General features: G+C 49.7%; 1 protein-coding gene across 2 annotated transcripts in view; it reads right to left on the bottom strand.

Annotated features, from left to right (window-relative positions):
• Window positions 1-8,770: 8,770 nt before the first annotated feature.
• Window positions 8,771-19,656, bottom strand: part of LOC140134626 (zonadhesin-like) — a 29,303-nt gene continuing 18,417 nt past the window's right edge. Inside the window, exons 2-5 of one of the 2 annotated variants that reach the window (XM_072155071.1) lie at window positions 18,650-18,749; window positions 18,057-18,119; window positions 9,377-9,415; window positions 8,771-9,207 (exon numbers count right to left, since the gene is read on the bottom strand). In XM_072155071.1, the coding sequence (XP_072011172.1) occupies window positions 8,846-9,207; window positions 9,377-9,415; window positions 18,057-18,093 (438 nt within the window). In that variant the 5' untranslated portion in view covers window positions 18,094-18,119; window positions 18,650-18,749 and the 3' untranslated portion in view covers window positions 8,771-8,845. The remainder of the gene's footprint in view (window positions 9,208-9,376; window positions 9,416-18,056; window positions 18,120-18,649; window positions 18,750-19,656) is intronic. The other variant, XM_072155072.1, reaches the window with a different exon arrangement.

Raw genomic sequence — 19,656 nt, forward strand, 5'->3', positions numbered from 1 at the left:
CATAAGGAACTAAAAGAAGAGCGGATCATAACAAGGGGCACACACCAGTATGTCATTATGTTTGGTTTACAATCTTTCATCCTGGTAGTAGATGTCCTTTAAACTCTGCCTGAGGCGAGCTATACAATGTCAGCCCCTCTGACAGTCCAGTAGTAAAATATAAGGTTATTTTTTAGTATTTGGGTTCTCCATGTAGTGTCTTACTTCAATGCTAGCATCAAGTATGAAGAGACACTGGGGCTTATTTACTAAGGGTCCGCGGATCACATTTCCATCGGACTTCCAGACATTTTCAGGATTTGTGCCACTGTGACAGGGATTTAGCAGGGAATTGTGTCACATGCGATTGGATTTTGGTGCAGCAGTGCCGGCTTTCATTTCACAGAAATCGGGGGGCGTAATGCACTTAAATACACCAGACAATGACAATGCACTTAAATAGACCAGGAAGAAGAAGGCGACACACATGCAGGATATCTTCCTGAATCGCGGCAGATGTGCATTCTGGTCGGACAATGCACTTTCGGGTATCAAGCAGGACGGGTAAGTAAATGTGCCCCACTATTTTTAATTCCCAGTTCCTGTTTTGTAGTAGTTAATTACACCCCTGATGCTGTCCCCAATCTTTAGTCACGGGTGCTCCCAGGACCCATATCGCTGGTGGCAGGCTAACTCGTATCCCTCTGTGCCAGCCTGCACAATGCCCGTGCTTCTCACCTGTCCTCGTTCCTGCCTCCGGTCCATCAGCTCTGTGCTCGCATCCCCGGCTCCTAGTGTCCCCAGACCTGTTCTTTTTTACGCTCCTCCACTGCCAGCCCTGACCTTCTGCTCTGCATCTGCATCTGACCCTGAACCTTTACTGCCTGTCTTGACCTCCTGCCTGTCCCTGACCACGAACCTGCAGTCCTTTTCTGTACCTCACCTTGGCAGCCACCACAGACAAAGTTGCTCCCGTGGAATGACCTGGTGGTACCACGCCGCAACAAGTCAAACCCGCTTTGTGGCAGGCTCTGGGGAAAACCGTGTGCCACTTAGACTCTGGTCCCAAGTGTCGACTTAGGTCATCATCTGCAGTGGTCCAGTTAGTCCTCTACCCCTGGAGCCTGACAGCTTTATCTGGTGCTGCCTGAAGGAAGAGGCTCAACTGACCTCATGGCTGGTGCACACCTGCTCCCATACACTGCACACAGACAGAAGGAAAATCTGCCACGTAACTTTCTTTTTTAGAAGCAAAAGCAGCTTCAGGCCCAATATTCAGCAGTAATACCCTAAACTAAAATGAGTCAAGCACAAGACGATTGGGAATGTTTTGGACAAATAATCAAATCTTCTGATACAAACCTTCTGAAAATATAGAAGGAAGACCCAGTCCAGGGGAATATTCCATGACCCAGATCACTGATGTGCCAGGTAGTGGGTGCCCTGGAGGAGTCAGAGCGAGCCAAGAGTGAACAATAGAGTCCAATATTCTCCATGGTAAATAGCTGGAGGGGTTTTGGTATTTCCTCCTGTTACTTAAGACTATCATATGACATTGAAAACATTTGCCAATACTTCTGTGCAGACTATTGCAGCCGTGTAATTTATTCCTTAAAGGAGTCTGGTACAATATAGTGTCACCGTGGTGGTTTTAGTTGATAAGTAGAGATGAGCGGGATTGCTTTTAGGTTAGGGGGTTTTGCTGGGCTGGCAGCCGTGGAGCCAACTACGACAAATTGATGCTCATACCTATTGACTCTGGCTGTGATTGGCCAGGATCTTCTACTTGCCTGCCTCACTACCTGCCATGGGACGATCCCTCCGGTGAGAGCTTCTGTTTCAAAAGATGATCCTCCAACTGCACCGGATGTGAGCTGGAAGTTACAGGCATCTGAAGTTACTACCTGGCTGCGAGCAACCCGTCCTGCGTACCAGCTATCTCCTACCAGCTTTCCAGCCTGCTGAACCTGCTTCTGATGTCAGGGCTGTTGCCTGTTGTTTGAAGTTGAATAAAGAACTGTAAGTTATTTTGCACAACGTTGCCTTCATCTGATCCCTGGATACGGCTGTCTACCACCACGGCTCCCGATCCATCACCAAGAGACTCATCCTACAGACACTCAGGGGTTACCCCAGGGAGAACCAGTACTTCAACCTCTCCCTCCATATTTCTTACACACACCACCTGCTGGAGACCTGCCAGATTGTAGGAAAATCGTCTGGTCCCAATACCTAGCACCGTGACTACAGCGTGTTCAAGGCCACATAAGCCAACCACTCCGGTATTCTGGACCCCGACTGTCTACAACCACCAAAGAAAGGCCAGGCCCCAGGGTGGGATTTTGCACTGTGACAGTGATTCACTTATATCAGTGAGAGAATGCCCACCAAGCAGTACTCAATCACAATCTACATGCAGCATGCTTTTCATGCTAGGCTAGGCTAACACCACTGCCACTGACTTTGCCATCTTGGCCGGTAGCTGGGCCAACACCACTGCCACTGTGCCATCCAAACCAGCAGCTAGACTAACACCACTGCCACTGTGCCATCCAAACCAGCAGCTAGACTAAAACCACTGCCACTGTGCCTATCAGACCTAACACTAGGCTAACACCGCTGCCACTGTGCCATCCAAACCAGCAGCTAAACTAACAACTCTGCCACTGTGCCAGCTAGGCCAGCAGCTAGGCTAACACCACTGCCACTGTGCCAGCCAGACCAGCAACTAGGCTAACACCACTACCACTGTGCCAGCTAGACCAGCAGCTAGGCTAACACCACTACCACTGTGCAAGCCAAACCAGCAACTAAACTAACAACTCTGCCACTGTGCCAGCTAGGCCAGCAGCTAGACTAACACCACTGCCACTGTGCCAGCTAGGCCAGCAGCTAGACTAACACCACTGCCAGTGTGCCAGCCAGACCAGCAACTAGGCCAACACCACTGCCACTGTGCCAACCAGACCAGCAGCTAGACTAACACCACTGACACTGTGCCATTTATACCAGCAGCTAGACTAACACCACTGCCACTGTACCAGCTAGACCAGCAGCTAGACTAACACCACTGCCACTGTGCCAGTTAGACCAGCAGCTAGACTAACACCACTGCCACTGTGCTAGCCAGACCAGCAACTAGGCTAACACCACTGCCACTGTGCCAGCTAGACCAGCAGCTATGATAACACCACTGCCACTGTGCCAGCTAGACCAGCAGCTAGGCTAACACCACTGCCACTGTGCCAGCTAGACCAGCAGCTAGAGTAACACCACTGTCACTGTGCCATCTATACCAGCAGCTAGGATAACACCACTGCCACTGTGCCAGCTAGACCAGCAACTAGGCTAACACCACTGCCACTGTGCCAGCTAGACCAGCAGCTAGACTAACACCACTGCCACTGTGCCAGCTAGACCAGCAGCTAGGATAACACCACTAACACTGTGCCAGCTAGACCAGCAGCTATGATAACACCACTGCCACTGTGCCAGCTTGACCAGCAACTAGGCTAACACCACTACCACTGTGCCAGCTAGACCAGCAACTAGGCTAACACCACTACCACTGTACCAGCCAGGCCAGCAACTAGGCTAACACCACTACCACTGTGCCATTTATACCAGCAGCTAGACTAACACCACTGCCACTGTACCAGCTCGGCCTGTAGCTAGACTAACACCACTGCCACTGTGCCATCTATACCAGCAGCTAGGCTAACACCACTGCCACTGTGCCAGCTAGATCAGCAGCTAGGCTAACACCACTGCCAGTGTGCCAGCTAGACCAGCAGCTAGGCCAACACCACTGCCACTGTACCAGCTAGACCAGCAGCTAGACTAACACCACTACCACTGTGCCAGCTATACCAGCAGCTAGACTAACACCACTGCCAGTGTGCCAGCTAGACCAGCAACTAGGCTAACACCACTACCACTGTGCCAGCTAGGCCAGCAGCTAGGCTAACACCACTACCACTGTGCCAGCTAGACCAGCAGCTAGGCTAACACCACTACCACTGTACCAGCTAGACCAGCAGCTAGGCTAACACCACTACCACTGTGCCAGCTAGACCAGCAACTAGGCTAACACCACTACCACTGTGCCAGCTAGACCAGCAGCTAGGCTAACACCACTGCCACTGTACCAGCTAGGCCAGCAGCTAGGCTAACACCACTACCACTGTGCCAGCTATACCAGCAGCTAGACTAACACCACTGCCAGTGTGCCAGCTAGACCAGCAACTAGGCTAACACCACTACAACTGTGCCAGCTAGACCAGCAGCTAGACTAACACCACTGCCAGTGTGCCAGCTAGACCAGCAACTAGGCTAACACCACTGCCACTGTGCCAGCTAGACCAGCAGTTAGGCTAACACCACTGCCACTGTGCCAGCTAGACCAGCAGCTAGGCTAACACCACTACCACTGTGCCAGCTAGACCAGCAGCTAGGCTAACACCACTACCACTGTACCAGCCAGGCCAGCAACTAGGCTAACACCACTACCACTGTGCCATTTATACCAGCAGCTAGACTAACACCACTGCCACTGTGCCAGCTAGGCCAGCAGCTAGGCTAACACCACTACCACTGTGCCAGCTAGACCAGCAGCTAGGCTAACACCACTACCACTGTACCAGCCAGGCCAGCAACTAGGCTAACACCACTACCACTGTGCCATTTATACCAGCAGCTAGACTAACACCACTGCCACTGTACCAGCTAGACCAGCAGCTAGACTAACACCACTGCCACTGTGCCATCTATACCAGCAGCTAGGCTAACACCACTGCCACTGTGCCAGCTAGATCAGCAGCTAGGCTAACACCACTGCCAGTGTCCCAGCTAGACCAGCAGCTAGACTAACACCACTGCCACTGTACCAGCTAGACCAGCAGCTAGGCTAACACCACTGCCAGTGTGCCAGCTAGACCAGCAGCTAGACTAACACCACTACCACTGTACCAGCTAGACCAGCAGCTAGGCTAACACCACTACCACTGTGCCAGCTATACCAGCAGCTAGACTAACACCACTGCCACTGTGCCAGCTAGACCAGCAACTAGGCTAACACCACTACCACTGTGCCAGCTAGGCCAGCAGCTAGGCCAACACCACTGCCACTGTACCAGCTAGACCAGCAGCTAGGCTAACACCACTACCACTGTGCCAGCTATACCAGCAGCTAGACTAACACCACTGCCAGTGTGCCAGCTAGACCAGCAACTAGGCTAACACCACTGCCACTGTGCCAGCTAGACCAGCAGCTAGGCTAACACCACTACCACTGTACCAGCTAGACCAGCAGTTAGGCTAACACCACTACCATTGTGCCAGCTAGACCAGCAACAAGGCTAACACCACTATCACTGTACCAGCTAGACCAGCAGCTAGGCTAACACCACTGCCACTGTGCCAGCTAGACCAGCAGCTAGGCTAACACCACTACCACTGTGCCAGCTAGACCAGCAGCTAGGCTAGACCAGCAACTAGACTAATACCACAGTCACTGTGCCAGCTAGACCAGCAACTAGGCTAACACCACTACCACTGTGCCAGCTAGACCAGCAACTAGACTAATACCACAGTCACTGTGCCAGCTAGACCAGCAACTAGGCTAACACCACTGCCACTGTGTTATCTAGACCAGCAGCTAGACTAACACCACTGCCACTGTGCCAGCTTGACCAGCAACTAGGCTAACACCACTACCACTGTACCAGCTAGACCAGCAACTAGGCTAACACCACTACCACTGTACCAGCCAGGCCAGCAACTAGGCTAACACCACTACCACTGTACCAGCTAGACCAGCAGCTAGGCTAACACCACTGCCAGTGTCCCAGCTAGACCAGCAGCTAGGCTAACACCACTACCACTGTGCCAGCTATACCAGCAGCTAGGCTAACACCACTACCACTGTGCCATTTATACCAGCAGCTAGACTAACACCACTGCCACTGTACCAGCTAGACCAGCAGCTAGGCTAACACCACTGCCAGTGTCCCAGCTAGACCAGCAGCTAGACTAACACCACTACCACTGTACCAGCTAGACCAGCAGCTAGACTAACACCACTGCCAGTGTGCCAGCTAGACCAGCAACTAGGCTAACACCACTACCACTGTGCTAGCTAGGCCAGCAGCTAGGCTAACACCACTACCACTGTGCCAGCTAGACCAGCAGCTAGGCTAACACCACTACCACTGTGCCAGCTATACCAGCAGCTAGACTAACACCACTACCACTGTACCAGCTAGACCAGCAGCTAGACTAACACCACTGCCAGTGTGCCAGCTAGACCAGCAACTAGGCTAACACCACTACCACTGTGCTAGCTAGGCCAGCAGCTAGGCTAACACCACTGCCACTGTGCCAGCTAGACCAGCAGCTAGGCTAACACCACTACCACTGTACCAGCTAGACCAGCAGCTAGGCTAACACCACTACCATTGTGCCAGCTAGACCAGCAACTAGGCTAACACCACTACCACTGTACCAGCTAGACCAGCAACTAGACTAATACCACTGCCACTGTGCCATCTAGGCCAGCAGCTAGGCTAACACCACTACCACTGTGCCAGCTAGACCAGCAGCTAGGATAACACCACTACCACTGTGCCAGCTATACCAGCAGCTAGGCTAACACCACTACCACTGTGCCATTTATACCAGCAGCTAGACTAACACCACTGCCACTGTACCAGCTAGACCAGCATCTAGGCTAACACCACTGCCAGTGTCCCAGCTAGACCAGCAGCTAGGCTAACACCACTACCACTGTGCCAGCTATACCAGCAGCTAGACTAACACCACTACCACTGTACCAGCTATACCAGCAGCTAGACTAACACCACTGCCAGTGTGCCAGCTAGACCAGCAACTAGGCTAACAACACTACCACTGTGCTAGCTAGGCCAGCAGCTAGGCTAACACCACTACCACTGTGCCAGCTAGACCAGCAGCTAGGCTAACACCACTACCACTGTGCCAGCTATACCAGCAGCTAGACTAACACCACTACCACTGTACCAGCTAGACCAGCAGCTAGACTAACACCACTGCCAGTGTGCCAGCTAGACCAGCAACTAGGCTAACACCACTACCACTGTGCTAGCTAGGCCAGCAGCTAGGCTAACACCACTGCCACTGTGCCAGCTAGACCAGCAGCTAGGCTAACACCACTACCACTGTACCAGCTAGACCAGCAGCTAGGCTAACACCACTACCATTGTGCCAGCTAGACCAGCAACTAGGCTAACACCACTACCACTGTACCAGCTAGACCAGCAACTAGACTAATACCACTGCCACTGTGCCATCTAGGCCAGCAGCTAGGCTAACACCACTGCCACTGTACCAGCTAGACCAGCAGCTAGGCTAACACCACTACCACTGTGCCAGCTAGGCCAGCAGCTAGGGTAACACCACTGCCACTGTGCCAGCTAGACCAGCTGCTAGGCTAACACCACTACCACTGTGCCAGCTAGACCAGCAGCTAGGCTAATACCACTGCCACTGTGCCAGCTAGACCAGCAGCTAGGCTAACACCACTGCCACTGTACCAGCTAGACCAGCAGGAAGTCTAAAATGTAATAGGAGAAAGTTTAGAATATGAATTGTAATTTAGAATAACAAGTTATATATACCCCACTGGCACTGGTTCTCCCTACATTATGTGGGTGCTGCTGGTTAAAATACCTCCCTATTCAGGTACAACGGGTTTGAACAAATAAAAAAAAATGTAACTTTAACCGCGCTTCCGGTAAGTATAGTTCACACACTAATAGATTCCTTTCTTTAAATGGATCATTTCCAAGTGTCTTGCATACTCCTCGATGTAGTGAAATCCTCGTATTTGGTACCGTTTACCTGGAGCGCGGTTAAAGTTACATTTTTTGAGATTTATAATTTGGTTTTGTGTACCACTGTCTGGATTACATTTGGTGTAACCTCTAGCTTAAAGTGGTTGTCTTGGAGCCGGGCTGGGTCACGCTTTTTAAATAAAAATGTTTATTCACCTCGTCAGATGCTCCAGGTGTCCTGCACCAGGGTCCATCGTAGTTGTGCCCCTTTATGTTTAGAGGGACACGGAGGCTCTGTTCTGTCTACTTTCTGGCAGCTAGGCATGCCCAATTGTCACACTGGGGCAGATTTACTTACCCGGTCCGCTCACGATCCAGCGGCGCGTTCTCTGCGGTGGATTCGGGTCCGGCCGGGATTCATCAAGGTAGTTCCTCCGACGTCCACCACGTGGCGCTGCTGCGCTGAAGAGCATCGAAACGCACTCAAATACACCGGCCTATCCTGGATGAAGGTAAGTGCAAGCTCCGCGACACTTACGGTTTTTTAAATGCGGCGGTTTTTCCGAATCCGTCAGGTTTTTGTTCAGCCACGCCCCCCGATTTCCGTCGCGTGCATGCCTGCGCCGATGCGCCAAAATCCAGGGGCAATACAGGGAATATCGGTGCAAATCGGAAATATTCGGGTAACACGTAGGGAAAACGCGAATTGGGCCCTTAGTAGATGACCCCCTATGTCTCAGCGCCTAGTGCAGTGGACTGTTGGGCATCTCCACTACTCGGAAGTAGATGGAGCGGAGTGGCTCTGGCGCCACGGGACACCGGGATCCCCGGACAAAGTGGGTATACATTTTTTTAAAAAGTCTGCCTCATACTATGCAGAAAGAAGAGGTGCGCTTGTACTCACACAGATAAGTATGTAGTCAGATGTGTGGGCATGACATGTATGTGTATGTAGTAGCAGCCTCGGATATAGAAGAACAATGTTTGACTATGATTTTTATTAGACACATCTCTATAGCCTTGGACAAGGTCTCCTCACATGTGGACAATGTAATGGATTACTGTAGTTTTATTATGGGGCAGTCCTTAGGAAGGACGCATCTCTCGGAGCCATATGACAAGTGCTGATATCCATCGATACAGAAGCAGCCCGGACCACACTCTGTTGGACATACTATTCCAACTCTGAATGGTGAAGGGCAGACGTTCCCGCAGTTCTTGCCACAATCGGAATATGTAGTGTTCCCCTCGGTGCAGCAGTCTTCCTTCTTCACACATTTTCCGTTTCCATTATCTATGGTGTCTCCCGTGCAGAAACATCCTGCTGTACATTTAAAGGGACATTTAGGCTGAAAGTTATTGCATGTTGGGGGACAGGGGCTCCCACATGCATTATGTTTTTTTCCTTCTTCACATGTATCTGCAAAAAGTAATAATAAAGTAAAAAATGTAATTACACTATAATAATAGTAGCACTTTTCTCCAATAAGATAAATCAGCCATCTGGTTACTCTTACACAAAAGATGATTTCTAAGGAGTAAAACTGAGACAAGAAGAGACCAAATGAATAAGAACATTAAATCCTTACCCTTGGGGTCTTCTGTGGTTACCATCAGGAGGAGCAGACCTAAAAGATGAAAGACAAAATGAAAATCATTGGGGGGTTAAGAAAAATCCAACATGTACAATGAGACGTTTTAGAGATTAACCAGAGGACATAGGATATAATAGTATCAGCATCCAACAAGATGAGATGTATGAGAGGAACTACTGAGGGTAGGTAAGTATCCTCTATATTACACTCCTCCCTCTATAACTTTGATGTATTTGTCCTGGAATGATAAGGCAAGGGATAAAGATGAGACGACTGAGAATTTACATTCCCCAAAAAGAACCAGATATTCACTGTTGCTTTACCTCTAAACTAAACCAAATGGACTTGGGTTGAAGAAATAACTGGACAATTATGTACTAAATAGTGAACTACTGGGTAAAGCTGCAGCTGAAATATACTTGGGGGAATTGTTGGACAGTAAACATAATTTTAGTGATCTGTGCCAGGTGTCAGCTGCTAAAGAATAAAAAAATATGGGACGTATCAAGAGAGAAATAGATTCACACAATAAGGATATAGTTGTACCTTTATCAGGGCTGGCACCAGCACTGGGCATGGCTGGGAATGTGCTGGGGCCCAGGGATAAGAAGCACATAAGGATTCCCTAGTGGTTGAGAGGGGCTGTATATAAAATAACCATGATGTTTGGGATGATAAACTAAGGAATATTTTAGGGAACAGGAGACTGTATTAGTTTCGGAATTTGTAATCCCGCCACGTGAGTTCACTGCAAAGGGGCCCACTGTGGCTCTGTCGCCCAGGGGCCTACTGAAACCTGGAGCCGACCCAGACAAGTCACTGGTCAGGCCACACATGGAATATTGGGGCTCATTTACTCAGAGTAGCGCTGTGCACTTTGTGGCAGATGCAACATTTTTTGTGCCAGCGCTGCGCTGGCTTCCATGCAACACAAACTGGGGGGCGTACCATCGGACAGAACGTGGGATTTAACTTTCAAATTGTGTCAAAGCCAAAGCACTTAGATGCTCCACTATAAAGATGGTGAACTCTGTCAGAGCTGAGCGGGGAAGCGACACATGCAGGATATCAGGCGCACAATTTCAGTAAATCACCGCACACTGCATTATAGTTGCACTTTCGGTGAACTCCGGTTACCGGTTAAGTAAATGTGCCCCATTGTGTACAGTTTTGGGCACCAATGTATAAAAAGGACAAAATTCAACTAGAACGTTTACAAAACTTGGAGTTATCTAGCTCTGAAAAAGACTGTGCAATGTAAAAATATTGGAAGCAGAGCATCCTCTACACCTAGGGCAGAGGCGGTTCTACAATCACCATAGAAAGTGGACATCCTCTACACCTAGGGCAGAGGCGGTTCTACAATCAACATAGACAGGGGGCATCCTCTACACCTAGAGGAGAGGCGATTCTACCATTACCATAGACAGGGGACATCCTCTACACCTAGAGGAGAGGTGGTTAACCATCACCATAGACATGGGACATCCTCTACACCTAGAGGAGAGGAGATTCTACCATCACCATAGACAGGGGGCATCCTCTACACCTAGAAGAGAGGAGGTTCTACCATCACCATAGACAGGGGGCATCCTCTACACCTAGAGGAGAGGTGGTTAACCATCACCATAGACATGGGACATCCTCTACACCTAGAGGAGAGGAGATTCTACCATCACCATAGACAGGGGGCATCCTCTACACCTAGAAGAGAGGAGGTTCTACCATCACCATAGACAGGGGGCATCCTCTACACCTAGAGGAGAGGTGGTTCTACCATCACCATAGACAGGAGACATCTTCTGCACCTAGAGGAGAGGTGGTTCACCATCACCATAGACAGGGGACATCCTCTGCACTTAGAGGAGAGGAGGTTCTACCATCACCATAGACAGGGACATCCTCTACACCTAGAGGAGAGGAGATTCTACCATCTCCATAGACAGGGGGCATCCTCTACACCTAGAGGAGAGGAGATTCTACCATCACCATAGACAGGGGGCAACCTCTACACCTAGAGGAGAGGAGGTTCTACCATCACCATAGACAGGGGCATCCTCTACACCTAGAGGAGAGGAGATTCTACCATCACCATAGACAGGGGGCATCCTCTACACCTAGAGGAGAGGAGGTTCTACCATCACCATAGACAGGGGGCATCCTCTAGACCTAGAGGAGAGGTGGTTCTACCATCACCCTAGACAGGAGACATCTTCTGCACCTAGAGGAGAGGTGGTTCGCCATCACCATAGACATGGGACATCCTCTGCTCCTAGAGGAGAGGAGGTTCTACCATCACCATAGACAGAGAGCATCCTCTACACCTAGAGGAGAGGAGATTCTACCATCACCATAGACAGGGGGCATCCTCTACACCTAGAGGAGAGGAGGTTCTACCATCACCATAGACAGGGGTCATCCTCTACACCTAGAGGAGAGTTGGTTCTACCATCACCATAACCATGGGGCATCCTCTACACTTAGAGGAGAGGAGGTTCTATCATCACCATAGACAGGGGGCATCCTCTACACCTAGAGGAGAGGCGGCTCTACCACCACCATAGACAGGGGGCATCCTCTACACCTAGGGCAGAGGTGGTTCTACCATCACCATAGACAGGGGGCATCATCTACACCTAGAGGAGAGGTGGTTCTACCATCATCATAGACAGGGGGCATCCTCTACACCTAGAGGAGAGGAGGTTCTACCATCTCCATAGACAGGGGGCATCCTCTACACCTAGAGGAGAGGTGGTTCTACCATCACCATAGACAGGGAACATCCTCTACACCTAGAGGAGAGGAGGTTCTACCATCACCATAGACATGGGGCATCCTCTACACTTAGAGGAGAGCAAGCTCTATCATCACCAAAGACAGGGGGCATCCTCTACACTTAGAGAAGAGGTGGTTCTACCATCACCATAGACAGGGGGCATCCTCTACACCTAGGGCAGTGGCGGTTCTACCATCATCATAGACAGGGGACATTCTCTACACCTAGAGGAGAGGAGGTTCTACCATCACCATAGACATGGGGCATCACGTACACCTAGAGGAGAGAAGGTTCTACCATCACCATAGACAAGGGGCATCCTCTACAAATAGAGAAGAGGTGGTGCTACCATCACCATAGACAGGGGGCATCCTCTACAACTAGAGGAGAGGTGGTGCTACCATCACAATAGACAGAAGGCATCCTCGACACATAGAGGAGAGGCCGTAATACCATCACCATAGACAGGGGGCATCCTCTATACCTAGAGGAGAGGCGATTCTACCATTACCATAGACAGGGGGCATCCTCTACACCTAGAGGAGAGGAGATTCAACCATCACCATAGACATGGGGCATCCTCTACACCTAGAGGAGAGGAGGTTCTGACATCACCATAGACAGGGGGCATCCTCTACACCTAGAGGAGAGGTGGTTCTACCATCACCATAGACAGGAGACATCTTCTGCACCTAGAGGAGAGGTGGTTCACCATCACCATAGACATGGGACATCCTCTGCACCTAGAGGAGAGGAGGTTCTACCATCACCATAGACAGGGGGCATCCTCTACACCTAGAGGAGAGTAGATTCTACCATCACCATAGACAAGGGGCAACCTCTACACCTAGAGGAGAGGAGGTTCTACCATCACCATATACAGGGGCATCCTCTACACCTAGAGGAGAGGAGATTCTACCATCACCATAGACAGTGGGCATCCTCTACACCTAGAGGAGAGGAGGTTCTACCATCACCATAGACAGGGGGCATCCTCTACACCTAGAGGAGAGGAGGTTCTACCATCACCATAGACAGGGGGCATCCTCTACACCTAGAGGAGAGGAGATTCTACCATCACCATAGACAGGGGGCATCCTCTGCACCTAGAGGAGAGGAGGTTCTACCATCACCATAGACAGGGGGCATCCTCTACACCTAGAGGAGAGGAGGTTCTACCATCACCATAGACAGGGGGCATCCTCTACACCTAGAGGAGAGGTGGTTCTACCATCACCATAACCATGGGGCATCCTCTACACTTAGAGGAGAGGAGGTTCTATCATCACCATAGACAGGGGGCATCCTATACACCTAGAGGAGAGGCGGCTCTACCACCACCATAGACAGGGGGCATCCTCTACACCTAGGGCAGAGGTGGATCTACCATCACCATAGACACGGGGCATCCTCTACACCTAGAGGAGAGGTGGTTCTACCATCACCATAGACAGGGGGCATCCTCTACACCTAGAGGAGAGGAGGTTCTACCATCTCCATAGACAGGGGGCATCCTCTACACCTAGAGGAGAGGCGGTTCCACCATCACCATAGACATGAGGCATCCTCTACACCTAGAGTAGAGGCGGTTCTACCATCACCATAGACATGGGGCATCCTCTACACTTAGAGGAGAGCAAGCTCTATCATCACCATAGACAGGGGGCATCCTCTACACTTAGAGGTGAGGAGGTTCTACCATCACCATAGACAGGGGGCATCCTCTACACCTAGGGCAGTGGCGGTTCTACCATCATCATAGAAAGGGGACATTCTCTACACCTAGAGGAGAGGAGGTTCTACCATCACCATAGACAGGGGGCATCCTCTACAACTAGAGGAGAGGTGGTGCTACCATCACTATAGACAGGGGGCATCCTCGACACATAGAGGAGAGGCCGTAATACCATCACCATAGACAGGGGGCATCCTCTATACCTAGAGGAGAGGCGATTCTACCATTACCATAGACACGGGGCATCCTCTACACCTAGAGGAGAGGAGATTCTACCATCACCATAGACATGGGGCATCCTCTACACCTAGAGGAGAGGTGGTTCTATCATCACCATAGACAGGAGACATCTTCTGCACCTAGAGGAGAGGTGGTTCACCATCACCATAGACATGGGACATCCTCTGCACCTAGAGGAGAGGAGGTTATACCATCACCATAGACAGGGGGCATCCTCTACACCTAGAGGAGAGGAGATTCTACCATCACCATAGACAGGGGGCAACCTCTACACCTAGAGGAGAGGAGGTTCTACCATCACCATAGACAGGGGCATCCTCTACACCTAGAGGAGGGGAGATTCTACCATCACCATAGACAGGGGGCATCCTCTACACCTAGAGGAGAGGAGGTTCTACCATCACCATAGACAGGGGGCATCCTTTACACCTAGAGGAGAGGTGGTTCTACCATCACCATAGACAGGAGACATCTTCTACACCTAGAGGAGAGGTAGTTCGCCATCACCATAGACATGGGACATCCTCTACACCTAGAGGAGAGGTGGTTCTACCATCACCATAGACAGGGGGCATCCTCGACACATAGAGGAGAGGCCGTATTACCATCACCATAGACAGGGAGCATCCTCTACACCTAGAGAAGAGGCGGTTCTACCATCACCATAGACATGGGGCATCCTCTACACTTAGAGGAGAGGAGGTTCTATCATCACCATAGACAGGGGGCATCCTATACACCTAGAGGAGAGGCAGCTCTACCACCACCATAGACGGGGGGCATCCTCTACACCTAGAGTAGAGGCGGTTCTACCATCACCATAGACATGGGGCATCCTCTACACTTAGAGGAGAGCAAGCTCTATCATCACCATAGACATGGGGCATCCTCTACACTTAGAGGAGAGGTGGTTCTACCATCACCCTAGACAGGGAGCATCCTCTACACCTAGACCAGTGGCGGTTCTACCATCATCATAGACAGGGGGCATCCTCTATACCTAGAGGAGAGGAGGTTCTACCATCACCATAGACATGGAACATCATGTACACGTAGAGGAGGTTTTACCATCACCATAGACAGGGGGCATCCTCTACAATTAGAGGAGTTGTGGTGCTACCATCACCATAGACAGGGGGCATCCTCGACACATAGAGGAGAGGCCGTAATACCATCAACATAGACAGGGAGAATCCTCTAAACCTAAAAGAGAGGTAGTTCTACCATCACCATAGACAGGGGGCATCCTCTACACCTAAAAGAGAGGTAGTTCTACCATCACCATAGACAGGGGGCATCCTCTACACCTAGAGGAGAGAAGGTTCTACCATCAACATAGACAGGGGGCATCCTCTACACCTAGAGGAGAGGTGGTTCTACCATCACCATAGACAGGGGGCATCCTCTACACCTAGAGGAAAGAAGGTTCTACCATCACCATAGACAGGGGGCATCCTCTACACCTAGAGGAGAGGAGATTCTACCATCACCATAGACAGGGGGCATCCTCTGCACCTAGAGGAGAGGAGGTTCTACCATCACCATAGACAGGGGGCATCCTCTACACCTAGAAGAGAGGTAGTTCTACCATCATAATAGACAGGGGGCATCCTCTACACTTAGAGGAGAGGAAGCTCTATCATCACCATAGACAGGGGGCATCCTCTACATTTAGAGGAGAGGTGGTTCTACCATCACCATAGACAGGAGGCATCCTCTACACCTAGAGGAGAGGAGGTTCTACCATCACCATAGACAGGAGGCATCCTTTACACCTAGAGGAGAGGAGGTTCTACCATCACCATAGACAGGGGGCATCCTCTACACCTAGAGGAGAGGTGGTGCTACCATCACCATAGACAGGGGGAATCCTCGAAACATATAGGAGAGGCTGTAATACCATCACCATAGACAGGGAGAATCCTCAAAACCTAAAAGAGAGGTAGTTCTACCATCACCATAGACAGGGGGCATCCTCTACACCTAAAAGAGAGGTTGTTCTACCATCACCATAGACAGGGGGCATCGTCTATACCTAGAGGAGAGGTGGTTCTACCATCACCATAGACAGGGGGCATCCTCTACACCTAGAGGAGAGAAGGTTCTACCATCACCATAGACAGGGGGCATCCTCTACACCTAGAGGAGAGGTGGTTCTACCATCACCATAGACAGGGGGCATCCTCTACACCTAGAGGAGAGGTGGTGCTACCATCACCATAGACAGGGGGTATCCTCTAACCTTAAAAGAGAGGTAGTTCTACCATCACCATAGACAGGGGGCATCCTCTACACCTAAAAGAGAGGTAGTTCTACCATCACCATAGACAGGGGGCATCGTCTATACCTAGAGGAGAGGTGGTTCTACCATCACCATAGACAGGGGGCATCCTCTACACCTAGAGGAGAGAAGGTTCTACCATCACCATAGACAGGGGGCATCCTCTACACCTAGAGGAGAGGTGGTTCTACCATCACCATAGACAGGGGGCATCCTCTACACCTAGAGGAGAGAAGGTTCTACCATCACCATAGACAGGGGGCATCCTCTACACCTAGAGGAGAGGTGGTGCTACCATCACCATAGACAGGGGGCATCCTCTACACCTAGAAGAGAGGTAGTTCTACCATCATAATAGACAGGGGGCATCCTCTACACCTAGAGGAGAGGCTGTTCTACCATCACCATAGACAGGGGCATCCTCTACACCTAGAAGAGAGGTAGTTCTACCATCATCATAGACAGGGGGCATCCTCTACACCTAGAGGAGAGGCTGTTAGGCTGTTCTACCATCATCATAGACAAGGGACATCCTCTACACCTAGAAGAGAGGTAGTTCTACCATCATCATAGACAGGGGGCATCCTCTACACCTAGAGGAGAGGCTGTTAGGCTGTTCTACCATCACCATAGACAGGGGCATCCTCTACACCTAGAAGAGAGGTAGTTCTACCATCATCATAGACAGGGGGCATCCTCTACACCTAGAGGAGAGGTGGTTTTACCATCACCATAGACAGGGGACATCCTCTACACCTAGAGGAGAGGAGGTTCTACCATCACCATAGACAGGGGACATCCTCTACACCTAGAGGAGAGGAGGTTCTACCATCACCATCGACAGGGGACATCCTCTATACCTAGAGGAGAGGAGGTTATACCATCACCATAGACAGGGCCATCCTCTACACCTAGAGGAGAGGAGGTTCTACCATCACCATAGACAGGGGGCATCCTCTACACCTTGAGGAGAGGAGGTTCTACATTCACCATAGACAGGGAACATCCTCTACAACTAGAGGAGAGGAGGTTCTACCATCACCATAGACAGGGGACAACCTCTACAGCTAGATGAGAGCAGGTTGTACCATCACCATAGACAGGGGACATCCTCTACAACTAGAGGAGAGGAGATTCTACCATCACCATAGACAGGGGGCAGCCTCTACACCTAGAGGAGAGGGGTTTCTACCATCACCATAGACAGGGGGCTTCCTCTGCACCTAGAGTAGAGGCAGTCCTACCTTCACCATAGACAGGGGGCATCCTGTACACCTAAAGGAGAGGAGGTTCTACCATCACCATAGACAGGGGGCATCCTCTGCAACTAGAGGAGAGAAGGTTCTACCATCACCATAGACAGGGGGCATCCTCTACATTTAAAGGAGAGGAGGAGCTACCCTCACCAAAATTTTGTTATGTCAGATATTTAGTGTCTCTGAAAAAGTATTTTTGGTCATAGAAAAAACGATTTTTTTAATGTTGCATTTAGTTGCAGTCGGGAAGGGATGTTTCCTTATTGTGAGACTATTAGCATCAACCTTGTCATTTTTTTCACGTTAACACAGTAGGTTTTATATGTATTGGTTGCACTTGATGAATTGACATATTTTCCAACTATTTGCACCAGAATACTACTCACTCAAGGATGACAATAGCATGAAATATGTTCGGATCATCTTTGGCTCTCAGGTTCAGACTCTTCCTGTAAATTATAGAATTGTCCATGTAAGTATATTTGGCTCCTTCGAGAGTCTTAGCCTTTTCCTGTGCTCCACATGCTGCCCTCTGTATATATATACACAACTTCCTGTTTCCCTCTCCTCCAGGCCCTCCTCCTGGCGTCACCCACTGTGCCTCCTTCTCTCACAGTTCATCTCACTCTCAGACACAAGAAGAGGGGAGGGGGAACGAGCAGGTGGAGTCATAATTTTCCTGCTACAGCTCCTCCTGCTCAGAATTAATGCTCAGAAACCTAGCTACAGAACGATCCATGGTGAGTCTACAGAAAGTCCAAAAGTAAGTTTCAGGAATGCTGTATCACTTGATGAACATTCAGTGATTCCTATTAAGGCAGTGAAAGCAAGTTATTTCAAATTTATTGCCCCACCCTCAGTCCCCAAGTAAAACCCGAGCTAGATGTTAGCTATGGGGTCTTCTCTGTCACATACACCTTATATAGGGACATATATATATATATATATGGACAAAAATAGTAGAAGCTCTGGTACTTACCTGGGTGATGCTCTGGGTGCAGGCTCCTTGTGATGCAGATACTACTAGTGCCTCATATATATACTGAGGGTTCAGGTGTGTCCTGGGTGTAACCTGTAACCTGAATTTAGTATATAATTTAACACCAGATAATTTGCAGTCTGTGATTGTGTAAGTTACAAAAATAGATGCAATCTATAAAAATATTCTGCTTAGAACAAATATTTTATGGAAATATGATGCTGCTTTCTTTACTAGAACATCTCCAGTGCTAGTAGATAATGTCCTACATGTAATACCCCATTCCTACTGTAATACGCTCTGTAGGAATCACATGTAACCCTTACCATACCATTTCTCAGCAATACCCACTGATCAGCAGGGAAGACTGAAGCCAGATCTTATATTAGAGGACCAGCCTCTATATGATATATAAGACATGGGGAGAGAGAACTCCACCCAGAATAGGTTTATACTGTTCTTCATATCTCACAGCTGTCAAAAATTGCAAAGAGGAACTAAATTTACAGTATTGTATCCCCTTACCCGGCCCCATATGCCCAATCATTGTATAAAGAAGATCAGTGGAGAATGTGTTTTGTGACTGACTCTGGCACTCAAGGATGATCCAGACTTGTGCAGACCCACAATTCTCTTCTTGATATATTTGCTGATTTCTTTAGACTTTTCCATTATAATAATACAAAGAAGCAGTGGCCCATATTTAATTTAGTGTTTGCATTAGTTTTCTGTCTGACAAAGCAGAAAAAAATGTGCACCAAAAGGACCGTTGTAGTGCTTAGTCTGACCATGCACCAAGATTCTGTCTGCACCACAATTCTGCACCCAAAAAAATGGTGCATTCTTCCAGAGCAGTGTAGGGGGCCCCAGATTCATGAATGCTGTGCGCCACATTTCATGAATCTGTCACCCACTGCACACTCTACAGGCAGATCCTGGTACCGTGTGCTGCTCCCCAGTGGGAAGGGTGGTGTATCGGTGCCAGGGGCAGTGGTGGTCGCTCCTGT

This window comes from Engystomops pustulosus, chromosome 6, assembly GCF_040894005.1.
Source record: "Engystomops pustulosus chromosome 6, aEngPut4.maternal, whole genome shotgun sequence".
In the NCBI taxonomy this organism is placed as follows: domain Eukaryota; kingdom Metazoa; phylum Chordata; class Amphibia; order Anura; family Leptodactylidae; genus Engystomops; species Engystomops pustulosus.